The 27806-nt window shown below is 37.9% G+C and overlaps 1 protein-coding gene across 3 annotated transcripts; it reads left to right on the top strand.

Annotated features, from left to right (window-relative positions):
* The first annotated feature begins 17 nt into the window (after positions 1-17).
* Positions 18-27777, top strand: LOC144634228 (neutral alpha-glucosidase AB-like). 3 transcript variants are annotated; one of them, XM_078493125.1, is made up of 29 exons: positions 18-89; positions 483-575; positions 1313-1549; positions 2931-3098; positions 4230-4320; positions 4682-4772; positions 5331-5427; positions 6987-7088; positions 7315-7393; positions 14515-14688; positions 15171-15232; positions 15508-15585; positions 15998-16073; positions 16627-16683; positions 17023-17092; positions 17573-17652; positions 17998-18039; positions 18868-19066; positions 19547-19648; positions 20359-20417; positions 20841-21025; positions 21974-22038; positions 22138-22214; positions 22740-22814; positions 23293-23406; positions 25950-26059; positions 26509-26583; positions 26893-26996; positions 27484-27777. In XM_078493125.1, the coding sequence occupies exons 1-29, from the start codon at positions 67-69 to the stop codon at positions 27594-27596; spliced, it is 2898 nt and encodes a 965-aa protein (XP_078349251.1). In that variant the 5' UTR covers positions 18-66; the 3' UTR covers positions 27597-27777. The 3 variants fall into 3 exon arrangements, with proteins under 3 accessions (XP_078349251.1, XP_078349252.1, XP_078349253.1); XM_078493126.1 differs by having other exon boundaries at positions 14548-14688; XM_078493127.1 differs by lacking the exon at positions 26509-26583 and having other exon boundaries at positions 19-89.
* The last annotated feature ends 29 nt before the right edge of the window (positions 27778-27806 follow it).

The raw sequence follows: 27806 nt of genomic DNA on the forward strand, positions 1-27806 counted from the left end.
AACTCCTTCCCAGATTTCTCGCTAAAAATCTCGGCCTGTAGAAGAGCTGAGGTGAGATTTACTTCAATGGCGACTTCACACGCATCTAGGTTAGTTGATCTCATTTTTTCTTCACATTTTTTCCGTATTTACTTCAATTTTTCTATTATTAGGTCTATTTTAGCATTGCGATCGGTTTGTTCTTTCTGCGTGGTCACATAACCGATCTCACGGGAGATCTTTTTGTACATTCGACACGTGTCGCCTATCTAACAATTTTTTTGACAAACCGGTTTTCGATTAGGTCTTCTTCCCTCTTATTCTGTCCCCAACGCCGATTTGTTAGTTGGAGTAGATTATATATGTTAAATTTTCAGCTACATTAAAATATACGCTTATAATTCTGGCTATATGTATAAAACTAAGAAGTTCTTGCGTTCCATTGATTTTTCACACGAGCCGACATTTATAAAAGTATTTCAATTCTTTCCACATCCTGCTAGGATTTTTTCGCTGTTGCTATTGTGGATAATTCCAGAAATCAATGCAGTAGACAAGGGGAATTTTAAGAAGTGTGATGACAGTAGCTTTTGCAAGTGAGTAAGATCTGTGTTTATTATAATGATGACTTATGATATACAGTAGTTAATAAACTGAAGGTGTTAATAGAAAATAACATAATTAAGAAGAAGGTTTTAATATAATTTTATGACTAAAATGAGCTTTGCATATCGCTTGAAGAAAGAATATTGGAAATTGCAACAGTTGATTTCTTTTGAAAACGAATAGAAAACTTAAAATAATAATAATAATAATAATAATAATATGACGGTGAGAATATCAACAAACTAAAAGTTGGTGGTGCATGGTCCTTCAAAAAAGGCAATTCTTGCAGAATTTTAGCCAAATTTCAGGAGTCTTGTTGTCTCAAATTTTACATTGATGCCTTCTTGGAGTTTCAATTTCTTTTGCAAGGCTAAAAAGGTTTCGGGCTCACAGAAAAGATATCAAATTCGCCGTCTTGCAAAGTCTCGCAAAGTCACTAGAAGTGGGTCAATAAGCCAGTTACCCTTTGCCTCTGTTTCAAAACAAGTCTAGGTGTGACACCATTCACATGAAAATGAGTTTGATTTCCATGAGATTGAATGGACCTGTATGTGAAACTCATTTTCATATGAATGGTTTCGCACATAGACTCGTTTTGAAAGAGACGCAAAGGGTAACTCGGAAATGGCCTTTTGTAAGCAACAAGGTATATACTTAATTTAATGATGACAAAAAAAAAAACACACACACACACACTAATAAACATTTTTCTTTTCTTTTCTTGTAGGAATAACAGGGCAATCCAGCCTGGGCAATCTCCATATTCTGTAGTCAAAGATTCAATAGCATTCACAGATTCTTCTATTGATGTTAATATACTAAACAAAAAATCCAATGTATTGCTTAGCCTTAAACTTCAAACTTTAGAGAAGAACACAGTTAGGTTTAGATTAAATGAATTGAACCCCATTAGACCAAGATATGAAGTCAAGGACGTCTTAATTAAAGAACCACAGACTGTAAGGTAAGATTTTGTAAGAATTTTTTATTTAAATTATTTATTTTTAACAATATTCAACCCTTCAAGTTAAGACCATTTTAGTCACCATCTGTTATTTTAGTTGCCAGCCTGGCAACTAAAATTGAGAAGAAGGATTGAAAGCGTGAGCTTAATTTAGTGACAAAAATTTTTCACTGCCGACCATACTTGAGCAGTTGGTGGAGAAAGGAAAAAAATAAGCTTGATAAAAAATAAACTAAGGAAAAAATAAACTTGGAGGGTTGATACTTATTTCGATAAATACCATGACTTAGCTTACAATACAGCACTTAAATTACAGTTAATGAGTAAAGTGTTTTTAGATTACATTTTCAAAGACTTACATTAATACTTCTATTACAATACAGTACACTATCACCTATGCTAAATACAATAGGCCATTTCCAAGTTACCCTTTGCCTCTTTTGTATATACCCCTGTAATCCACTGTACATAGTCTCATAATATATTTTAACTTACCGGAAGATCTAAATTTTATTATTGTAAATAGCTATAGTTTTTTAGCATTTTACTTTTAGTTTAACTCTTTTTTGTTATGTCCCGTATTAGTAGGGGAGTTTTTCCCTAGCTAGGTGGTTGATGACATTCTTAATAAAGTTTCTATCTAAAACGAGTCTATGTGCGAAACCATTCATATGAAAATGAGTTTCACCGACAGGTTCATTTTCATGCAAATCAAACTCATTTTCTTTTGAATGGTTTAGCATGTAGTCTCGTTTTGAAACAGAGGCAAAGGGTAACTCAGAAATGGACTATTGGAATTTAGAGACTGTTTATATATGTATAAAATTAATTACCCTACATTATGACTTGTGCTATAGAGTACAATACACATATTACTGAATGGTGTGAAAATTTGTAGCATAGATATGATATACACTGGGTTTCTAGACAAGATATAGAGTTACAATAAAATGCAGAGCTTTATTTAAAAAAAAAAAAACATTTCAAAGAATGCACAAGTTATTTTCAGGAATGGTTTCACCAAAGAAAATAAGAGTGTACTTTTCCATTCCGGATAACCAAAGATTCTATATTATCCACCTTTCAGTAAGAATTTTTTAACCAGTAGTTGTAGGCAACAAGATTTTTGAAGACTTATTCTGGTACCCCAAATGATATCATTTAAATATATCCATTTTCACTGCCTGAACTGCAGTGACGTGGAGCCGTACAGTATATAAACATGTAGCTTTAGTGTGACATTGAGTGTAAGGGCAAATGGGGTCATGCTTCACAGGGGTCAAATGCACTGCACCTGCAGAGTTCCCGCAAAACTGTCTCATATCTCCACTTGATAACATACAGTAATTATATTGAATTTCTCGAATCCTGCACTTTTCAGCAACCAAAAACTCAAGCAAGATGATGAAAGTGTTCACATTGGATTCAATAACAACAGTGTTGTTTTAACATTTGAGCCTTTCCGACTTGACTTTCTGGTTGACAATGAAGTGGCAGTCTCTGTGAATTCAAGAGGGCTGATGAACTTTGAGCACTACAGAGAAAAAAGGTAAGATACAATGGCAGTCACGTTCACTTGGTGCAATGTACATGAATGTAACTACCAAAAAAGCTCTCTTAAGCCCCTCTTGAGGGTGGGAAAGGGGGGAGGAGGAAAGGTTTTCAAGACCTTTTGATGGGGGCATAATAGATACAAAGGGGGCTTATTGGACTTTTAAATAATTATTTTGGTATTTTTAGCGCTTTATACATGTAGTAACACATTTTCGCAAAATAGTAACCATAAAAAGTAAACTGTGGTGGATAGATAACTTGAACAGTGTAACATTGCCTTGTTTTGAAATGAATTCATGAAATGTTCTTCGCAGTGTGTGAGCAATTTAAGCGATTGCATTTTTTAGCCTAAAATCAATGGAAATTGGACCCATGACCTCTGCGATACCGGTGCATTGCTCTACCAACTGAGCTACAATGTATGAAGCCTTGATACGTTGGGAGCAGGTCAAGTGTGGGTCCTAATTTTATAATGTCCCACATGTGGAGTGGATGACAAAGTGAATATATGAAAGACATATATGAACTGTGGATAAATGATGAAATGAATGAAATGATCCTCACAGTGTGTAAGCAATTTACGTATTGATCAACATACATGTATCAAGGCTTCATAGCTCAGTTGGTGGAGCAACGCACTGGTATCGCGGTGGTCATAAGTTCAAATCCCGTTGTAGCCTTGAAAGTGTTTCAGGCTAAAAAAAATACATTCAATTGTTTAAATTGCTTACACACTGCGAGGATCATTTCATTCATTTCATCATTTATCCACAGTTCACAAAATATAAGTCTTTCATATAAAATTATTAACTTGATTATTACCTTGTTTTCTTGTTAAAACATGTACTGTAAATTGTCATGATCTACCAGGTACGATGAGTGGTGGGGGGTGGGAGGGGTTTATTTAAAAAATTGAACTTCCAAAGGGGGTCTTGAAGAGGAGGGGGAGGGGTGCTTAGTAGAGCTTTAATTTATGGCATATTTTGAAGTTTGTGTTAAGATACATGTACAGTACTTATGGGTAGAGAAGTTTGGAGCTCAGTAACAAAATAATGGATGTTTCAACTTATAAAACAGTTAACTGCTAATGATAAATCATTTTGGATGCATGTTTTTGTCAAATTAGGAAGGTGCAAGTAACAGTTGAAAGTGATGATGGGGAAGGTCATCCTCCTGGAGAAAATGAAGAAGCGAAATCAGATGAGCAGTCTGAGACGGTATGAGAATTACATGTACATGTCTCAGTTTTCTTATGTGAATTTGTTATTTATCATCTTTTACTGTAAATCAATGCAGCTCTTGCAACCCCACTTAATGGACACTTGCTTATGATTAAGAGCTATTTACATGTACATTGTGCTTGCAGTTAGTCATTATGTACATTGAGACTTTATGTAATTTGTGTAATTTGATCGGCGCACTCTAGGCAGTAATAAAATGTGACTGTACGTACTTTTGCCATTGAGTGAACTCATGGAGCTTCATATTGAAATGTATTTGAGCAGTGCTGGGTGATTTGCATGTATGTGTACATCCGTAAAAACAATAAATGTTGTAAAATTTACTTGTATTTGTTAGGAGGGTAATGATGAAAAGAAAGAGGAGGAAAGAGTGGAAGAAGAAAATTGGGAAGAAAACTTTAAAGAGCATCATGATTCAAGACCACGAGGTGAGATGTAGTGTAGTACCGGTATATAATGTGTACCATTCCACGAAGCTCAGTCTAAGTTGACACAGCTTTTAAGGAGACTAATTTAATAATTGGCATGGGGGCAAACAGGGGCAGATCCAGGACAATCAAAAAGGGGACTGGAACCATAGCAGTTGGAAGCCCTAGCTAATGGTACAATCTTACACCATTGCAAGCTATGATAGCCAGCTAGAAGGTCCGCATTTGGGAAAACATGCGTGACTGTCCAAGCCGAAGAATGAGTAGGCAAGTGAATTGTGAAACGGGTCGGCAAGATTCAAGAAAAGTGAGCCTGCGCTAGTTTCTACAAATTTCTGCAGAGGTCTTTTGTTGAACTACACGTACCGGTATATATGTAAAAAAATTAATAATACATTATAGATTATGACTTGTTAATTAAAATTTTGAGTGAAATTTCAGAATCATTTTGAACATGGATCAGTTGAGCATGCATAAATTAAGTGGCACATTCTAAGGTACATTCTAAGTGATATATATTGTTGTTGCTAAGTTGTTATTGATCTTTTCATTCCTCAGGTCCTTGCTCTGTTGGTTTGGACATTTCATTCTCTGGTTTTGAACATGTTTATGGAATCCCAGAACATGCAGATAGTTTAGCTCTCAAAACTACAGTGTAAGTTCTTTGGCATGCTTGGATATATAATTTGTTTTGTCCAGTAAAATAATCTTTGTTTCATGCTTAAGAGGCTGTCTTTCTGAAAAACACCCACTGTCAGTAATTCTCGTCAAAAAATAATTTTGCCTGAAACTCTGGCAACTGAAAGACTTTACAGAGGCTAAAACTAAAATAGGTTTGGTTTGATTCAAAACGATTTTCTGGCCGCGTTAGGAGGCATTAAGTATTTTGCCCCTTCAGGCCTGCCGCAACTTCTGAAAAATTAGAAAAATAGGCATTATTCGAGACGCTGTCAAATATTTCATTCGCATCGAACACCGACAATTTTTGTATCAATTTGTTCATAAACATTTCTAGTTTTTTAAGAAGGTAGCAACTTTTCCGTCGATTTATCTGGAAATGCGAAATCAAGGATATAATGACCACTACTAATTGGCATCGAGCGAAGGTTGATAAATGGCCTTGATTTAGAAGCGAATATTTCAATTTCGGGACCTACAGCTGTAGCTGTAGCTGATAACTCTACTCTACACAGCCGAAAAGTGTAGTCCTTTATCTGCTAAAATATGGAAAATCACATGTACGTTTTCAGTATTTCAAAAGTTATGACCATTTGTATCAGCCTGGTATCAGCACATGTGCGAGTAATATCAACATTTTCGCTTATATCGTCGTTATTACTCGCACATGTGCTGGTACAAACGGTCATAACTTTTAACATACTTAAAACGTACATGTATGTGATTTTCCATATTTTAGCAGATATAGGACTACACTTTTAGGCTCTGTAGAGTAGAGTTATCAGCTAGGTCCCGAAATTGAAATATTCGCTTCTAAATCAAGGTCATTTTTCAACCTTCGTTCGATGCCGATCAGTAGTGGTCATTATATCCTTGACTTCTCATTTCCAGATAAATCGATTGAAAAGTTGCTACTTTCTTAGAAAACTAGAAATGTTTATGAACAAATTGATACAAAAATTGTCGGTGTTCGATGCGAATGAAATATTTGACAGGGGCTCGAAAAATGCCTATTTTTCTAATATTTCAGACGTTGCGGCGGGTCCCGAAGGGGCTAAATATTTGATGGCTCCTAACGCGGCCAGAAAATCATTTTGAATCAAACCAAATCTATTTTAGTTTTAGCCTCTGTAAAGTCTTTCAGTTGCCAGAGTTTCAAGCAAAATTATTTTTGACGCGAATTTGAGTGGGTGTTTTTCAGAAAGACGGCCTCTTAACAGTTAGCTTAGTACTTATTCTGAAAAAAGTGATGAAACAAAAAAAGATGAAAAACTACTGTTCAGTAATAAGTATGTTTATGAAAATATCCAAGACAGCAGTCTTAGAGTCACCTCTGGAGACAACGTTTGTGCGGAAATAAAACTCTGGCCTCAGGCGAGACCATACAGAGCTAACAGGCAACAAAAGGCAGAATAACAACATATAAAAAATTGCTACCAATTTTTGCACCCCTTACCAGTAGCCTCCCACGCAGTCGTTCTGCGTGGGAGGCTACTTACCAGAGGTCATTCTCATTATTACAATCATTTTTCTTAGTGGTTCAGAACCATACCGCTTATACAACCTGGACGTGTTTGAGTATGAACTAGACTCAAGAATGGCTCTTTATGGAAGTATTCCTGTCATGATTGCTCACAGGTTAGTAACAGTTGTTGATAATATTATTCTAATATTGTGTGGAAGATGTAGTGGTCTTACGGTTAGTGTTTTTAACTCCAGACTCTGGATGGATCAAGCAATACAGGTTCAAGCTCTGGCCTACATGTACACTGTAGGCTCATTATTTAGGACAGGGTGTTTTATAAAAGGGCTTTGACTATACATTGATTTACTTTCATTACTTATTTGAATTCTTAACTTGTAGTGTTGCACGGACAGTTGGTGTGTTTTGGATGAATGCAGCAGAAACTTGGGTGGACATTGCCTCATCCAGTGCAAAGAAGGTAATATTACCATTTTATTAGACTTTGATGTAAGTTGCTTTTTCCATTTCATCCAGTGTTTGAACTGTCACACCCTACATGTAAATGATTCCCTGAACCATGATCACAATAATTTGTACATGATCCCTACTGTTTGACTCTTTGAAGAGTCTTGCAACAAGTTCTGTCAGTGCTCAAGAGATGGGCACCCAGTGGTAAAATGGGCCTTTCCTTGTGCAAAAAGGGGCTTGGAGTCAAAGGAAAAAAGGGACATGTACACAGGGAGGTCCTGGGCCCTCCCCAAGATCTGCTACTGAAATACCCCCCCCTCCCCCCACAAAGCTGTGCTCTTGGGGTAATTGCAGCGTGCCCGAAGGCTCTTATGTAAGCAATCTTGGTTGCCCAGCTCTTAAAAGCCTTTATGATAGCAAAGCTATGTAAGTCGCCCAAAGGCAAAAGTAAGTCGCCTCTGACAGCCGGGCCCTGCTAGAGCACAGCCCTGCCCCCCCCTTCCCCAGGGGGAATACTGAGGGGAACAAAGGGATAGAAAGGTACATTCAGTTAACTGTTAAAGGGTTAATTCAGTTAATTGCCATCAACAAAAAACAATTTTTAAAAAATATAATTTATGATCCTCTATTACAAGTATTATCCTGCATATTGAGACTTTTAAGAGCGGAATTCTCTATCTTTTTAGAATTTTCGGACAAAAAGGTTAAAATCGAATTTTTTTTTATTACGCCAATTTTTGAAAATATTATGTAAAACTTCCAGCGAGTTTTATTTTTTGAGAAAACGAGGAAAGTTTGTAATTCGAGCTCATGCTGTCTGAACGCCGAGGAAAACTAATTAATTGACAGCAATTTCGTGGCATTTTCGATGCGCTCGTTCTCAACTTCAGAAACTTGCCTTGAGTTCATTTTTACATGAGTATTTAACCAACCCTAGGTCTTCCTTTTAAACAGAAAATCTTCCTGAAATATGTAATTGTTGACACATTTTCACCGCGTTAAAAATTCTATCGATCGCAATTTAATTTACATACCGAATTTGACCTAACTTCAGAGGGCTAGAACACCAAGGGTATACGCTTCTATCGGTAAAACATGGGTTCTTTGGAAAGCCCTATTCTTCCTTCTTATCATATCCAAAGCGTTAGTTTGGCCTGTTAAACGTGAGTGCGCTAGCACGAAAAATATACAGGCATTTTTGACATGTTTCCGCCATAATTTCATTTCTGCAGTCAACCGGGTAATGTCGAACTAAATTGTTAAAACGAATTAAATTTGGTCTTATGCTTCGCCGTTATCAGTTTCAATGAGTTTAATTTTTTGCTACAAAACTACAATATCTCAATTTTTAACAGAAAGGAACAGTTTTAATAAAAATAAATAAATAAAGCTACAAACAAGACATGCTCACCTTCATTGTGCCGCCGTTAATTTATGCGAGGGAAAAGAATTGTCGCTGTATGTTGTTTTCATTTCCACTAAAGCGTTTCCTTCCACTTCTCAGTTTTTAAATATAAGAATACCCTTTTTACGCATTTACATCTCAATTTAGACGACATTCCTGACATTTAGCAAGAATCTTATCCACCAAAACGGCAAATTCCTGAAATTCGTGCTATGTGCTGTTTGACTATACTTGTCACGCAAGAGAATTTATTGATATCATATTTCCAACACAAGTTGACGTGAAGTAGGGACGGACCATTGAAATATCCGGTGGGGTGTTGACTTTTTCCAAAAAAACTGTTTCAAGAAAAAAGGGATGTGACATAGTGCATAGTTAAAAAAAATAAGGTAAAGAAAGAACCAAAACGAGAAGTAGTTGTCATCTTTTAAAGGAGGAGTTTTATTTTATTTTATTTTTTTTGGGGGGGGGGGGGTGGAGGGGTCGTATTAAACATTTGGATTTTGTGGGGGAACAGGGGAAGACGTTCTGATAAAGAAAGGGACAATATATATAACAGGCATAATCAAATCCCTCCCCTTTAACCCCATCGGCAAACTAAACGGTCCCAGGAGCCCCCCAAATGTCGCTGCAATGCTTGTGCCCTAGAATAAAATCCTCCAGACAAGTAGGCCAAAAATGTTTGCCCCCACCCTCCTCCAGCAAAGTACCGAACTTGATACAGTGTACGGGTTATTGGGCAATGTATTTGCGTTGGCTCTTCGAGCTGGTGTCATTTAGATTTGCTACACCGCATTGAGTCCCAATAAGAATGAGAAAGCTGTCTGCGGTTGCAATCTTCTGTATCGGTTCTAGTCGCGGTGGTAATTGTACGCCCATTAGATAAGTCTGTTGTTTTTCCGACTCAGGTTTTCTGCTGAATTTAGAATGAAAATATTCTTATGAACATTTTAATACTCGTTTATATCGTTTAACATTTCCGTTTAGTACGCAATGGGTATCTATTGATCATGTCAGTGCCGTAGCAAAGGTAAAATAAGGGAAGAGGGGCACGTGAGCGCCAGAGGCGCGAGCTGCTAGCGGTTCTGGGGCATTTATCGTGTTATTCTTGGTTTTCACGTGACGTCATCAAAAATCTAAAACCCAGAATCGAAAGACCCTGAGTTTTTATCCTTTAATGGCAATTAGACGTGCATAATATAAATCCTTTTGAAGGTTTTTTAGCTCGATAGCATTCGCCGTCTATAAGTTAGAGCATTTTGAATTTCGAAGTTCCACGCCACACGAGATCAAACATGGCCGCCCGAAGGCTGTCACGTATTCTTTAAAAAATTCTTCATCCTGCGATTTTTAGCAACCTGGACAGTTAAGGTTTCGCGAGAAGTGATATTGTGAATGTTAACTAGTTCATTAGGATGATCTGACCGCTTTTTGTAGCAGAATTGAATGCCAGATGTTTTCATTGATTTCCGGCCGCCATGTTGGAGCCCAAGCAGTTGGGCTCCAACATGGCGATTCCATACTGTGCTCTCTAAATTTGCGTGAAACATTTTGACGAATAACTCGAGTACGGAATAACGTACATACCTGAGACTTGGACAAGTATTTTATATAATAGTTTTCTACAACCTGTAATATTCTTGATTTTTTTGACTCAATAGTTTTGGATTTATTTTTTCGCGGCGTGACAGTGAAAACCACCTATTGGATAGTAAAAGGTTTTGCCGTTTAGAGACGGTCCGTTCTATTCTATTTACAAATTTTCAACACAAAATTATAGTCCTTTCAAAATCTCAGCCTCAGATTTATTCTTAAAATATTCTTAAAAATTCGCAAATTTCAGCCTTGATATTCTTATTAACTAGATTCTTATAAATAAAAACAGTGTCAAAAATAAACCACTGAATGCAATGGTCACACGACACATCTCCACGGCCTATGTCGTCACACATGCATCCCTATTAATTTAGTGGATCCACATCTCCTTACGCATTGGTTCCATATGGAGCTGGGGTTTAAAGCAACCTTCGGGTTCGCCTCTGGAGTAAACGGCGGGGTCTATGATCTTATGTGAGACCCTTCCTGGCTATGCCATGCTGATGAGTCCTTACAAGGACGAAACAGCTGTCCATGGCTGCCACTCCACGGGTAATAGGCTGTGCACATGCGTACAGGTCTTGGCCGGGCCGTGGAGATGTGTCGTGTGACCATTGCATTCAGTGGTTTATTAAAAACAGTGTATTTTGATCTATTTATGTGTGACACTTATAGACGTCAACTATACTTCTTACAGGTCTGAAGAAATTTTGTCCGAATATTATGGAAAGATCCAGTATCCGTATAAAAACATTAATTTAGGGTGGTTACACCTCGTATTTGTATGTCAGATCATGATGTTCCCTATTTTTGTATTACCGTATTTTCTCAATTAAGCACCCCCGGCAATTATTTCGAACTTGGATTGGTGGACCCGGCGTTTATTTGAAGCCGGGGTTTAATCGGGGCCGAGCGTTTATTAACGGAAGGCAAATTTCTGTCAAATTTTCAGATTGATTTGTTTTTGTCGATCTCCGAAACCAAGGGGCAGTTTTACAAAGCAAGGCGATTTTGCTCTTCGTTTTGCCCCGAAAAACTTTTCCTGGCCATCTAAGTTTTACAGTTTCCCAAAGGTACATTATTGCGGATTGAACACGTTTATGTTGCAACTTGCAACCATGATTTATGACAAAAGTAACATAAACGGTATTTTAACTACACAAAAGAGCATGAAGGAAAGGTTATGGATACAAAGTTTTAAGTTCATAAACGCCTCGAACTGAGGGTTTCTCGTGATTTCAACGCCTGTAAGCACTAAAACAAGAACGAAAATGCGTCAGTAAGAAAGACGGGAATGCGAAAACTGCTAGGTGAATAAGGTTATATTCTGTTGTACAACGTCCATCCTAGCTATGTTACGCCAGCGTTCATTGAAAATTTCAAAGTAGCATACCGTACTAGTGCCATTCATAGCAACGAACGAACGCCCCCGGCGTTTATTAAAAAAATAAGCAATTTTGACCCGGCTTTTATACGAGGCCGGCGTTTAATCGAGGTCCGGCGTTTAATCGAGAAAATACGGTAATTTAAACCATGCGGCGGCTGAAATTTTATCCGCCAAACGTAAACCGGACGACCATTGCTAATTTCTTTTGCTTGTAGCACGAAAAAAATGCGATTAACGAGAATTTTTTTGCGCTGCTCCAAAACTAATACCTGAACTATAAACCGACTGCCTGAAGCTATATCAAGCCCGCGGGATCAGGCTACGGCTTGTTTGGCGGACAAAATTTCACCAGGTCTGTAAGAAGAACAGTGGACGTCAATATCTATCACATATAGCAAATAGATTAATTTAATAATTTTCCGCTAAGTTGCACCTTTCATGACCCCTTAACTATAGTAAAAATAGCCCCCAGTGTACATTGTGGTCACGCGGACGCAGAGTTTTACCTGTTTGTGACCTATTAGTGACCATTAGCTCCAAGGGGGTTAGTGGGCCTACTTGTCTGAAGGATTATATTCCAGGGCACAAGCATTGCATGACGTTCAGTTTTTGCCTAAAGATACAGGCCTTTTTCGTAACGCATGTAAGATTTTATACGCAAGAATTATTATAAATATCATAACTGAAATTCATTTCTCTGGTCAGTTGTTTTCTGTATTAAGCGACATTTGGGGGCTCCTGGGACCATTCAGTTTGAATGGGGTTGAGTGGGAGGGATTTGATTATGCCTGTTGAATGTATCTCCCCTCTCTTTATCAGAACGTTTTTCCCCTGTTCACCCCACAAAATCCAAAATTTCTAATACGAAACCTTCTCCCACCCTCAAACTCCTCCGCTAAAAGATGACAACTACTCCTCGTTTTGGTTCTTTCTTTGTATTATTTGTTTTTTCAACAATGCACTATGTCACATCCCTTTTTTCTTGAAACAGTTTTTTTTGGAAAAAGTCAACACCCCACCGGATATTTCAATGGTCCGTCCCTACGTCACGTCAACTTGTGTTGGAAATATGATATCAATAAATTCTCTTGCGTGACGAGTATAGTCAAACAGCACATAGCACGAATTTCAGGAATTTGCCGTTTTGGTGGATAAGATTTCTTGCTAAATGTCAGGAATGTCGTCTAAATTGAGATGTATATGCGTAAAAAGGGTATTCTTATATTTAAAAACTGAGAAGTGGAAGGAAACGCTTTAGTGGAAATGAAAACAACATACAGCGACAATTCTCTTCCCTCGCATAAATTAACGGCGGCACAATGAAGGTGAGCATGTCTTGTTTGTTGCTTTATTTATTTATTTTTATTAAAACTGTTCCTTTCTGTTAAAAATTGAGATATTGTAGTTTTGTAGCAAAAAATTAAACTCATTGAAACTGATAACGCCGAAGCATAAGACCAAATTTAATTCGTTTTAACAATTTAGTTCGACATTACCCGGTTGACTGCAGAATGGAAATTATGGCGGAAACATGTCAAAAATGCCTGTATATTTTTCGTGCTAGCGCACTCACGTTTAACAGGCCAAACTAACGCTTTGGATATGATAAGAAGGAAGAATAGGGCTTTCAAAAGAACCCATGTTTTACCGATAGAAGCGTATACCCTTGGTGTTCTAGCCCTCTTAAGTTAGGTCAAATTCGGTATGTAAATTAAATTGCGATCGATAGAATTTTTAACGCGGTAAAAATGTGTCAACAATTACATATTTCAGGAAGATTTTCTGTTTAAAAGGAAGACCTAGGGATGGTTAAATACTCATGTAAAAATGAACTCAAGGCAAGTTTCTGAAGTTGAGAACGAGCGCATCGAAAATGCCACGAAATTGCTGTCAATTAATTAGTTTTCCTCGGCGTTCAGACAGCATGAGCTCGAATTACAAACTTTCCTCGTTTTCTCAAAAAATAAAACTCGCTGGAAGTTTTACATAATATTTTCAAAAATAGTTCACCCAAAGGGTCTTTTTGGCGTAATAAAAAAAAAATTCGATTTTAACCTTTTTGACCGAAAATTCTAAAAAGATAGAGAATTCCGCTCTTAAGTTAAATATCAACTGCAATGGAATAAATTAAATTTATATTTAAAAGCTATCATTTAAAATCAAAGTAAGGGAAATTTATGTTTAAAAAAAATTAAACAACCCATGTTAAAACTAATTATTTGCTCTCAATCCAATTAAAACTAAAGGTTCTTAGCTAACCCTAACCTTAAAAAAATAATTATGATTTCCTACGAATAATAAACTTATGACTAATATTAGTACAGGAATAATTATTACTTAAATTTATGTACATGGTTATTTTTCTAGCATATTTTTACTCAGTTTTTTGATGATTGTTCATATCCAATGTTTATTATTAATAAAAAAGACTTGAGGTTGTGTCAAATGCTCTTAAACTGAACAGTCGTGAGGAAACAGTACCTCTAATTTTCAGTGCTACTCTAATTTTTGATTTAAAATGAAACAAGAACAACAAATGCTGGGTAGTGATCAGGTTTTTTGATAAATTTAACCAGCTGTGATTTTCTGTGGCTCTAACATTACAATAACAGCAATCTAAGGTTTAACTGTGCATTAAAATTCAGTGGAGCATCAGACATTATCAGCCATGGTCAGTCAGAAACTGGCTGAATAAAAATAACTTAGCCCTCCCTTTGCATTCCACTGTTCTTTTGTTTTTCAGTCCATGTTAAACTCACTGATGTCATTTTTCAAGGGAACTGAAGAAGTCCCGCAGGTCGACACCCATTGGATGTCAGAGAGCGGCATCATTGATGTGTTTGTTATGCTGGGTCCAAAGCCTCATGATGTGTTCCGCGAGTATGCTGCTTTCACTGGGACAACTGCACTGCCACCTGTAAGTTTGGCTCAAACTGTTACCTCTCCTTACCATTCTTTATATATACATCTCTTTAAATGTTAGTTTTAAGAACTTAGTGTCAAGTCAACCAATTATCACCGAGTTGCTGATTGTGTATATGGGCAATTCCACATGAGAGGTGTAAAAATCGAGATTTTTTCAAAAGATATTTCAGATGGAATTGCCAATATTCTTTTCGCCTATGCTATTGGCTGTCAGCATAGAACAGCGAAAGTGCAAAATTAGCGAGTCCAGCCAAATTGTCCCTTGAACACATTGCATGCCTTTTTTGTAGGGAGAAATGTTCTGTTGATCATGTTAATAGAGAGAGATCCTAATGGCTTCAATTCTAATGTGCATGAAATGAATGAAATACTTTATTTAAGTGTCTGAGGTATTTAGCTTAAAAAAACTAATTGGGGACACTATTTACATTAAAATATATCTAAGCTATGTAACAATCTTTGTTTTACCAACAGATGTTTGGAATTGCTTATCACCAGAGTAGATGGAATTACAATGATGAGGATGATGTAAAAAAGTAAGTTTTCTTTAGTTAGCAGTTTGTGTTTTTAGCAGTTTGTGTTTGCCTTTTAGGACATGCAATAACTTAGATATACAATGTAATTTTATTTGGCAGTAGCAACTGATTTTTTAGTGTTAAGTTCATTGATTGGGACAGTAGTTTTAAATCTTTTATTTGTAATTTTGTACAGTGACCTTGAAGGTCACTGTACAAAATTACAAATAAAAGATTTAAAACTACTGTCATAACCTTTGACAGTTTGCTAAGTTGTTTTTCTAATCTCATTTCAGAGTGGACAATGGTTTTGATGAACATGACATTCCTTATGATGTACTGTGGCTGGACATTGAACATACTGATGGAAAGAAGTAAGTCTGTAACACATTGACTTAAAGGGACACTGTCCTGTTGAAACAGCAAAATTTGACTCAGCTTACATTTGTATTTCCATGCTATGTCGCCAAATTCCATTAAAATATACAGCTTAGTTGGATAAAAAGATCCTATGGAGCAAAAGAGAAGCAGTAGTTTTGAGTGAAAATGCAGGATTGCAAGGATTGGAATGGATTGCAGTTTTTGAAATTTGATTTTTTTGACAGGATGTTAAGAAATGAAACTTGCCATTCCTGTGACAGTTTGACCTTTGTAGCTGTTATTTTGTCTGTTTAGCTTACATTTCTTTGCTTAGTCAAGACAGTGTCCCATTAATGACACAATATCATGTCACACAGCTGTCTTGTGATTGTTAAACTAATTATTTATTAATAATTTTTTCTACAGGTATATGACGTGGGACAAGCTTAAATTCCCTACTCCTGACCACATGCAGAAAAACCTGGCAGCAAAAGGACGAAAGGTAAATACCCGCAACGCACCCTGAATTTAGCAACTCAAATTTTGGAGAGAAAAAAAATTTACACCTAGAACATTAATTTACTCAATTATTAATCAGTTGCAGAGAAAGCCTAGGCATAAAAGGTCAGGTTTCTGTGCTTACAATTACAATTACAATTTACTGTGCTTACTATTAATGGTCAAATTTCTGAATCCAGAAATGTAGGTAAAAAGGAAAATGATTTTCGTTGCACTAGCACTTAAACACGAAACAATTTATGACCTCTTTGATCCCAATAATTATTATTATGTTCTATCAGTGAATAGAAAGCAATGGGAGAACCAATCAGATTGGCAGATTTCCAATACAACACGACTGAGTTTCTACTAATAGTGAAAAAATAATATGAAACAAGTCATAAACAACTGGAGCTGAAAAATTGAGGACAAATTAATTACAACAAATCCTCGCCATCTCACAGCAACTTATACTACGTTTTCAAAGGAAACCTGGAAAAAGTCTGACTTCAACGTATGGGACATGAGTAATGTGTTTTTCTTTTTTTTGTTTTTAGATGGTTACTATCATTGATCCTCACATCAAACGTGAAGGTGGATACCACATTCATGAGGCAAGTTTCACAATCAGTTGGACGGTCAGTCGGTCTGTCGGAGTTAGTCAGTCAGTCAGTCGGTCATTCTGTACATTCCTCCCTCTTTCAGTTTGTCTGTTAGTCAGTCCATCTGTCAGTCAGTCGGCCAGCCAGTCTGTCCTTCCATCCATCCTTCTGTCTTTCTGTCAGTCAGTTAGTGTTACAGACAGGCAGACAGACAGTCAGTCGGTCAGTCTGACCATTTGACTTTCTGTTAGTTTGTCCAACTGTCAGTCAAAAGTATATTTTTGTTCTCCATACTTATGGTTGTGCATTTTTATACGTTACTGTTAATTTTAACATTACATTGCCACACAGGAGGCCACCAGACTAGGCCATTACGTGAAGAACAAAGATGGCGGCGAATATGAGAATTGGTGCTGGCCAGGTAATAGACACAACAAAACTACATGTAGGATGGAGTTAATGTTGAATACAAGTTACCAGTACTGTAATTGATAAGTGCACTGCACCATAAATTGGGGCGATGGAGGTTTGAGCCCAGGGTTATTGTGTTGTGTTCTTGGGCAAGATGCCCTAGTCTCAGTGCCTCTGTTCACCCAGGTGTATGAATGGGTACCAGCGAATCTTTAGGCCAACCTGACAAGTGCTTGTGACTAACCTTGACTTGGAAACTACCTTAAAGTGTTCATTATTTATTTTTTGTTACAAACTTATGTGGGAAGTTATACACAATAAAAGATATCAACTGTAACTTAGAAAAAAAATTGGGCAAGTCTAACCCTCTTGCAAATTCCATGCAAGTGCTCATTTTAAGTTTGTGTTGCACAAAGCGACATATGAAGCAATTAAGTATGCATCGCCATGGACGTAATAATATTAAATCTGTCTCTTCTCCTTCTCTTAGGAACGTCATCGTGGATCGACTTTACCAATCCAGAGATTCGCAAGTGGTGGGCCGGCAAGTTTGCTTTAAACGAATACCAGGTACTAAAAATTTAAAGCAGTGTTTTCTTATTATCTTAAGGTTTGAATTTGTCTTCAGTTTATATGATTAACTGGCTTGTCAGTCAGACTTCTGTGATGATATCTGTTAACTTTGACAACGAAAATAATGAATAAGTTCCAGAATAATTATGACATTGTGGATATTCTTTAGTAGGTTTATCACTGAAAAAAGCCTTTCAAAAAGTATATTAAAGCAAGGGTATCGTGAAAAGGTTTTTTGGTGTTGTTTTTCTGTGGAAACACTGTTGAAAACAGTTAATGAACACGCAATATCTACCTGTCAGTCTTGAAGATAACTGTTATGTATTTTTTCTTCTCTCTTAGGGCTCAACAGAAACTCTGTTTACTTGGAATGACATGAATGAGGTAGGTGTTGTAAGTCTTGCATGTGTGTGCTAATGAGAAAGCTGTTTGCCTCGGTTGACAATTGTAAAACTGTCCCCAAGTGGTTCTCAGGCACAGATGTCGGAAAAACGGACAGTTTAGTGATGATGACAGGAGTGAAAGCTTAAATTACTCTACTGCACTGTCCAATTGTTACGACCCAGACGACCCGTGTACATGGAAGTCAGTATGCCGAACCTGCAATTCCTGCCGCAGCTTACTTGACCCTATTTTCTGCTGTTATTAAAGCTTTGCAATACCTTTTAGCTATTTTATCTCTCCGGCCCGCAGTAATTGGTCCTGCTGTTGCGGGTTCCCTGCCTTAAGTTTACTGTTAGTTGTACGTGTTATTATAAGGCGAAGCTAATAAAATAAATAAAATATCCAGGAAGTCAGAGGATATACCCCAGGAAACTTACTCCAGGATTAATTTGATATGCTACTGTATGACGTACTGTATGCGGTTACCGCTGTTTGGAAGTTTAAATATCCACATTGAAAAGACCAGCTTTTTCATTCATCAAGCTAGTCTAAGCGGAGCTCCATTCTTCTTGCTCTCAAGAGACTTATATAGCGTATCTGATTGGTTGTAATTTACGCGCGGAAATTAAAAACCAAGCAACAATCAATCACAGACACTACACGGATCTTTGTATGACTAGGCCATCATTATGTTTTTTTTCTAGTGGGGGGATCGATTGCACAAAGGAGTGTGTTTATTTGGGCTAAAGTCAAGCCAAATGAGATTCTCCAGACGGTGGGAAATGGCAAATGATTTGCATTCTTAGTTTAGTTTTCTTCCCTTTTTAGCCCTCCGTTTTTCATGGCCCCGAAATAACCATGCACAAGGACGCGCTCCACCATGGGGACTGGGAACACCGTGACATTCATAATATCTATGGCTTCTACCAGCACATGGCTACTGCTCAGGGACAGATTGACCGCTCTGGGGGTCGGGAGAGGCCGTTTGTCTTGTCGCGAGCATTTTTCGCGGGTACACAGAGAAACGGTAAGTATTAATAGGCAGGAAAATAATTAATGACTAGAAAACAGTTTTGAACATTATTTGCGTCTGAAGTCTGTGGAGTCAATCTTTGCTGAGAGAAGGAGAGGAACACTGATTTATTTCCCCGAACAAAGGTTGATAATCAAGGCTCTTCCCTGCGCCTTCGGAAAAAAAGTCATTTTATAGATGGAACTGGCGTTGGAAGCTAGTCCAGAGTTTGGAATGGCACTTCTTTGTTGTTGTCGTTGTTAAAAAAAATTGTTCGTAGAAAAGAGGGGATTTTTTTGTAAGCAAGTAACTGATGTGTCCTTGAATTAATTTAGCGTATCAATTTTTAACCTCAAGCGTGAACTAACTTATTTTAAATCAGGTTATTGGAATCTTTAGTGTGAAAGGCGTTTATTTTCTAAGCAGGAAAATCCCTTGCGGTTTATCATGCTTTTTGTGCAAACATAACCCTTTTAACTGATTATTGGGTTCCAGGTCCCATTTGGACGGGTGATAACACGGCAGACTGGGGCCACCTGAAGGCATCTCTTCCCATGATCCTCACGCTGAATCTGGTTGGGTTACCGTTTTCTGGAGGTGAGGTGGTTTTTTAAAAAAATTAATTAACTTCTTAAATTTCATGCACCACTGGGGACTATGCCAAGCTCATTGGCGCAGACTGACCATTGTTATCAATGCAAACTGAAATCTACAAGTTCACTAGAGACCATACATACTAAAACAGGCTATGATATACAAATGGGTTGAGTTGTTCAAGGATTAGATAACGCTATCGTCTGGATATAACACTATGCAGTGGATAGTTTAGTTTGTTCTGTTAACACTTGGTGATTTATCAGCCAGAGGCCAGTTGCTCAAAGCATGATTAAAAAGTTGTCAGTGAGATTTTCTGTTTATATCTTTGATTATATTTTTTGGTTATATTTTTATCAGGTTTGGCGTCGACAAGTAAATGTATTCAGAGCTAAGGTTTCGTAGAGTTTGAGATTTAATCTCAAACTCTACGAAACCCTACCTCTGAATACATTTACTTGTATACAAAGGAAATTAAAACCTAGATCAACTTTTTATTATGGATTAGTTTTGATCAGCCTTTAAACTACCCTGGCCAGGCAGGCAGATTATCCACCATTTGAACAACTGGATCTTGATCTTAAATCGAACCTTACAATAGTGCCAAATCAACTGAGAAATGTTAGGTTCGCAATTTGTGCAGAGTGAGAACTATGAAGCTATGTAGCTGTAGCCCTTTTGTTTACCGAATTTGTTTCTCTTGTGCTTTTCAGCTGATATTGGTGGATTCTTCCTCAATCCTGACCCAGAGTTGCTAGTCAGGTGGTATCAGGTGGGTCACCTTTGTGGTGGATTTTGTTACTTTTTTTTTGAAATGGTTGGTCACAGCAGAACAAGACATTATTTTATCACTTGGGTAATTAACAAAAAAATGTGTTGGACACACGTAAGCGCTCAAAACCAGGGTGAAAAGGTGACTTATACTTCATGCTGGCCATTGTCTCAAACTTGCCTCCTCAGCTTTTCGCAAAAAATTAGAAGATTTTGAAAGCGCGATATTCAAGGACACTTAATTTTTGCAAATTTGTTTAATTGTAAACGCTTCACTTTCTTTTTTTTGCGCCATCACAAACACGAACATTTGATTTCACAAAAAAACTCCGTGTAATAAGCCGCCTACTTTTTACTTGTTATCATTTCATTGGGTTGTTATGAGTGGCCACTCTATACACGCCTTGTATCGGATATGTTTCAGGCGGCGGCCTTCCTGCCATTTTTCCGTGCTCATGCTCATTTGGACACCAAGCGTCGTGAGCCCTGGCTGTACGAGGAGAATCACAAGAACATGATCAGAGAAGCTGTGCGTCTGAGATACTCCTTGCTGCCATACTGGTATACTTTGTTCTACCACGCTTCTGACACGGGCACGCCAATCGTCAGGTGAGCGCTGCAGGCTTTTACGTTTACCTCCAGTTACTCATATAGCCAGTGCATAATTTAACATTAGCGTAAATATGAGAAAGGCTAGATTTCCACTGACGCGTGTATTTTAACGTATGTTTACGTGCGTGAAAAAATTAAGAGACAATGTATGAACGACATACGTGAACGTTTACGCAAGTCATCCATACATTGTTTCCAAGTCGGTAACCAGCTATGAAGAAACTGCATGTAAGAGAATTTATCCCCCCCACCCCCCCCCCCCCGACCCCTGGATGGGATGCTAGTCCAAGGTCAGGTTACTCCCCAGCATTCTTTTAAGTTCTCTGCTCGTTGGTGGAGATAGGCACCTTGAGAGTGTCTTGACTAAGAACATAACGCAGTACCCCTAGCAAGGGCTCGAACCTGGACCGCTTAATCAATAGTCCAGCGCAAAATCATAAGGCCGTCGCGTCCCCAATACAGTAACAGCTACTTCGAGAAAGCTTGTCGAAAAAAAAAAACACAAAAGTACACGTGACAAGACCGAAAGGTAGTCTGGGTTTTCACTTTAATTTTGTACCTTGGCCTAGAGGAAATGTACAAGTTTGCATTTTTCACGTGAAGATTTTGTTTTTCCTCTCGGGAGGCCTTTTTTCTGAAGCTTTACTTCTTCTTTGGCATGTCTGAGTTTAAACATGCTTTAAATTTCAACGTGGCTAAAAGTAGCTTGTTTCCACATGTCTGAAGAGAAATAGCCTGTGTACATCCGTCCCGCTTCCCAATTTTTTTTAGGGGAGCGGGACGGCTGTGCACAGGCTAAAGAGAAAGAAAACATGAAATTCGCGTTTGTCATGTCGCCATCTTATTAGTATTCAGCACGTGCAGTAGCTCTCTACTTCTACTTTTTCCGACAACCTTTCTCGAATTAGCTGTATATTGAACTCCAAACGGTTCTTGTTCCACCAGGCCCTTGTGGGTGGAGTACCCAGAAGAGAAGAACACCTTTGCCATGGAAGATGAGTTTTTACTTGGTAAGTGCTGTCTTTTCTCCCCTGTAATGTGTTCAAGTGTTATTGTGTGTTAGGTCCGCTGAGTCTTTCTTATAAACGATATTTCAAATGCAATTTCAGGAAAGGATCTTCTCGTTAAACCAGTCACAACACAGGGACAAAATTCGATGGACGTTTACCTTCCAGGAAAAGGCGAGGTAGGATTGCGTTTATTCGCTTATTAGTGGACGTGCTCGTGCAATGGAAGGCATTGATCATTTTAGTCTAAGGGTTCAAAAGATCAATTCCCTTTACCATTGTCATAACTTTCTTTTAATGATAATTCAGAGAATTCGGTGGTAAGTCAAAACCTTAATCGCCTTTTAGTAAGTTGATTTTTTCTCGCCCGGACAATCACACTATGTCATTGTAAATTATACTCCAGATAGAAATGGTGAATTCGTTCTCCTTTGAGTGCAAATACATCACAAGGTCTCAACGGACGTCACACATACCTATCTCAGGGACAACTTTTTCTTTCTCTTGTGTTTTAACTTCACTATGTCTATACAAACTTTTTTTTCTTCGCCTTTTCGAGAACCTACAATTGGCTCTGAATTTGACTGACAGATCTTCTCTTAAAAATACTGGTTGTTCGTTTTCTTCTCGAAGGATTCTCAACTGCAGAAATAGAACGAAAAAAGGCTTGTAAAATGTTGGACTTGTATTTACTTTTGTTTCAGTTTTGGTACGACTTGCATGATTTCAAGATCTACCGTGGCGAGAGTACAATCTACGTGTCCACTCCACTCGAGAAGGTAAGACGAGTATAGTTGACTGTATTGCACTGGGGGAAGCGTGTTTTATAATGTTGTACAGCTGGAAAAACTATTTCGAGCGGTACTTCATAAAGAAGTTGAAACAATTTTTTTCCTTGTTTCCAAAGAGGTATATATTTTTTAAAAAAGAACACTCGTGAAAGTTTGGATAACTCGAGACGAGCAGTCTCTAAAAAGCGTTTCACTTTTCTTTAAATGAAAAAAAAAAAAAAAATACGGTCATAAGTTATTTGTGAAGGTCGCGGTCATCTGCAGAGCAGAAAGGTTGTTTTCTTTGCTTTGTTGAAGGGGAGCCTTCCTTTTTGTGGTCACGTTTGTTGATATAGCGTTTGAGTTTTGTAAGTCTCAACAATACCACAACTCACTACAGTACAAGGAATGTTTAGAAAAATGGAGAAAGACTGTGCATTGAAAGGTTAAATTCTGTGGTTAATATATTCTTTTTTTTTTCTTTCAGATTCCCTTGTTTCAACGTGGTGGAAGTATCGTTGCAACTAAACAACGAATTCGTCGCTGCAGCGCTCTGATGCACAAGGATCCTTACACTTTGACACTAGCCTTGAGCCCCAATGTAAGGATACAATTACTGTTTATAAACATGTAGAGCCCTACTATAGGACATTAACGCTTCCCCAAGGTCTCAGAAATTAACGCGCATTGGAGGAAAAAATTCTTTGGAATTAACCCTTAAAATACCACGCTTCTGTGATTTTTTCAGCCGTTTTCTGGGCTTAGGCAATCTTTTGAATTTCATGATGGCATATAAGAAGCTTAAGGTCGCGCAGGACCCTTGCAATCATTAGTATGTATTTATTTAAAGAGTATGCACGAACTGCCGGACGACTGAAGCCGACAACAAACGAAATATTCACGAGAATGTTTGTTTTTAAACTCTTTTGTACAAGTAATTACTAGTAATTGTTCTCAGCTTTGTGCCACGTGCACTGGAACATAGGGAATTATCATAATTAGATTCACAGCTTTGAATATATCACACATTGTTGTAAACATTGACTCGGGAGGTCTTCGGAAGCCTCAAAACCTGCAAATTTGTGTCCAAGTTTTCTCCGTCGATATACAATTTCAAGAGTTGATTCACGAGGAACATAAACTTGGTGTACTCTATTGTGCTATGACTAGAGCGAATTTTTAAATTTTCTTCTCAAAATGAAGATAGCACGTTTCAAAGTTTAGATTTCACATTTTTGCTCTCTTAGAAGCGATTAACTTGTAGCAGTTTTTGAAATCGAAAATTCCGTTCTAGTGGTAGCACAAAATAGGTTATGATTTATCACTAAGCTATACAATCATTTAATTTGGTGCGCTGTTCTAGCTGAAAACTTGGACACAAAATCGCATTATCTGCCTCTAAACTTTTAAGGGCTTGTAACATCACAGACAACGGTCATCTCTCAGTAAAAGGACAATCATGATGTAATTCCATCATCCCCGAATATCCTTGGTTAATTTTAGAGGAATCGATGTTCAAAATGTAGTGAATTAAAGCTATACAAGATAGCACTCCGTCAAGAAATTTGGCTAATGAATTTATTAATGAGCAAGGGTCCCGCGCGACCTTAAGTAATTAATATGTGCTGTTTCAAAACACTGAGGGCTCAAACTTTCATTGTGACGTCAGTATTCAGCCGTTGCGTCTTTGATAAGCGAGCACACGGGCTCGAATCTGGCAAAATTTTCGTTTATAAGTGTTTTTCCGAGTCATTTTCCACTGCAGAAGCCCCCAGGCTGGCATCATTAAGCTAGAATGGTGGGTAGAGGCAAACTTCTGAAAGAAACCAGAGGTGAGAGATGATTTGACGATGATTAGAACGCCAAAAACATCTGTATCGGAACATGGCGATTTATGAATGAAATTGTCTCTCTGGCCGTTCTGTGGATGGATTCCGAGACCTGCCAAGGCAAGTTGGACAACTTTTGACTTCCAAAGAATGCAGTCGGTGCAGTATTTTGCCGGTAGGATTGGGTGGCTCGACACTTATAAAAAAACCTATGAAATAGAGGTAGGTGGACTTGCATTTCGCCGACAAGGCAGTTTTACCCAGACATTCCTTTCGGTCACCAATAAGGAAATTGCAGGTTTGCAAGCATTGCTGTAATCGAATGGTGATTGCTCAGTCTGCTGAAAGATTTTTGAGAATTTTTCTTGTTGAGCGGAAAGGAATAGGCTCGAAGTTTGCTGCAAATGTACACTTTTGGATTCAGAATTAATTTTTCATTAAAAAAACTGAAAGCGAAGATGTATGTTTTTGTTGTTGTTCTATGGAGTAAAAAACGGGCATTTTCGGATTTGCTTCAGAAAAAAACAGCCATATACAACGGAAATCTAGAACTGTAGTCAGTTAGTTGGCTTTTAAAGCTATGAAAATTATCACTTTGCCATAACAAGGGATCATTACTATCATGTGTCCAGATATGCAAAGGCTGCAGATTTTTTAATCACTGCTGGTATTTTCTACGCAAATATGCGTTGTTGGTAGTTTAAGGGTTAAGGAAATTAAAGCGAGGGACGGTGCAAATTCTTAAAATGAAGAGAATGAACGCGATTTTTTATGTCTCAAGATATTTTGACTGCTGTACCGCTCTTCGAAAAGCAAAATAAACTGGAAACATTGCTAATGACGCATCTTAAGGGCTTTACATTGTAAGAGACTAAAATAGCGTACGGAAAAGAGAAGGTTATTGTTTCCTAGTTGCCATATGTTTTCGGACAATGTCCAGTGTCTGGAACGCTCCACTTCAATAATGTCGCGGAGATTTACGCTCATAAAAATTAACGCGACTTAAATAAACGCCAATTTTGAGAATTTGCGTTAATTTCATGGAGCGTTAATTTCCTGTAATAAGGGTTTGTCACCGACAGACAGATAGACCACCAAACCCACCTCAAAGATAACTATGCATACAATTTTGAAGGTCGAAATTTGCATGTACCAGTCATTGGTTTGACGAAATACCCCAATTGCCAGAGGTTTCTTTCTTCAATTCATGGGAAAGGTTTCGAAGCGCGAAAAAGCACATAGAAAAAAATTCTGGTACTCAAGGCACTGGTGGAATGTCCTCTTTTAAAATTGGCTTCCTTTTCTTTCCTTCCAGGCCGAAGCTGAGGGAGACCTTTATGTGGACGATGGTTACACCTTTGATTACAAGAACGGTGCTTATGTGTACATGAAGTTTACATTCCGTGGTGGGCGACTGACAGCAAAGTAAGATTTCTTTTTCCTGTGTTCTTTCTATAACTCATTAACGTTTTTTTTTTTTGTCGGTGTCGGTACACGGCGTCGTATTTGGACTTGGTTTATAACAATTGGCCGCGAAGAACAACAGGCAACAGGACGAACGAAAAATCTTAACGCGATTTCGGTGCTAATGAAAACGGGCTCAACTTGTTCAAGAAACAAGTTTTGATAGCTTGAAGAGCTCAAGAAGAAATGCTAAGTTAATCTGAGTTTTGGTTCCCAATTTCGATTAATTTGTCGCTAGCGCAATCAAATCAGAAAGAGATGATTCCAGAAGGGTGCCTTCTCCCTTCCCGTCACCCCTTGCGCCTTCTCTGTTCCATAACTCCCGAGATTTTCCCCGGAAATTTCTGTTCGAAGTTCTTGATCTTTTCAGCGTGCTTTTAAACTAGGATGTTTTCCGTTCCACCCTGTAGGAATGAATCTAAACCCATTCCCCTTCAGCCTCAGACTGAAGATTCCGGGATTTTATCATCCATGTGGAACTTCTTGTTAGTAGCTTCATTGTTGTTTTTACTCAATGTATGTTTTGCTATTGTGGCGCAGATCGCAAATCATTTCGTTTTTGGTATTTTTGTTTGCATGTTCTTGTCACGGCGTAAAAAACGCTTAACTGAGAGCGCACGGGAGTCAATGAAAACTCACGAGGCTAGGTGGTGAAACAAAAGAGTTTGAACTCTCTTTTAGCTCTCACACCAACCCTAACATTTGTTAACCAGTTATCTCATGTTATTTACGTAAATGGCTGCAGAATTGATTTTCAAAGCACTAATGATGCCTCTTGCGTTTTCTTTTTGCAGACGAGAGAAGCCCAACACTCAATACAACACTGATGCATGGATAGAACGCATTGTTATTCTGGGAATAAGCAACGCTCCTAAAGGAATCTTCCTTACTGCTGATGGTATGAATATTTGTTTTTTATGTTTTCTCTAAAGCGTTACAGTGGGCTTTTCATTCTTTTAAAGTTTGTACGCTATACCACCCTAAAAGGGAAATCCCGCTAGCTAGCATATTTTACAGTATCTTTAGATTTTTACCTCCCTACACGCACTTCGCACCCCTCTCTCCCCGTGCATTTTTCCCAATAGACCACATTAGTATTCTCGGTACTGGACTGGAACTAGCCTGCAATAGAGGCTAATTTGGGGAATCTTTTCAAATGCAAATTTCATAAAGCTCTTTATAGTTATATTCCCCCGCATTAGCCTCCATTGCAGGCTAGTTCCAGTCAAATACCGCGAATACGAATATGGTCTATTTCACAGTCCTCTGGAAAGTTCTTCATTGCTGATCATTTTTATTGATGTACATTTAGTTAAACAGGTCTCAATAATTTGATTTTTGTCTTGCAAAGGTGATCATTAAAAATTCAACTCTGTTTCTTTAAGGTGGCGAAAACAGGCATCTTCATTTCACTCACGATTCTTCCACGAACACAATGACTATCAAAAAGCCAGGAGTCAACATCGCCAAAGAATGGACCATCTCTATGCACGCTTAGATTAGATTTCATTAAATTATCAGCCTTTTTTACACTATCCATGTTTTTGGGAGATTGTTTTCACGATAGCAAGACGGAATCCTCTCGTCTTTAATGGGGCACGGATATCATCCAAGATGCAAGAAAAATTTTGTAACGACTTGTTGAAGAAAAACAAATAAAGTGATTTGTATAAATAGAATAGTTGGCTTGTAACGTGTTAGTAGACCT

This window comes from Oculina patagonica, chromosome 13 (genome assembly GCF_052425735.1).
Source record: "Oculina patagonica isolate OP01 chromosome 13, crgOcupat, whole genome shotgun sequence".
Lineage (NCBI taxonomy): Eukaryota > Metazoa > Cnidaria > Anthozoa > Scleractinia > Oculinidae > Oculina > Oculina patagonica.

Coding starts and splice junctions, on each gene's coding strand:
- LOC144634228 (XM_078493125.1), top strand. CDS start 67: ATGGCGACTTCACACGCATCTAG. Junction 20,418..20,840: donor TGCTAGTCAGGTGGTATCAG/GTGGGTCACCTT, acceptor GATATGTTTCAG/GCGGCGGCCTTCCTGCCATT. Junction 23,407..25,949: donor CACTAGCCTTGAGCCCCAAT/GTAAGGATACAA, acceptor CTTTCCTTCCAG/GCCGAAGCTGAGGGAGACCT.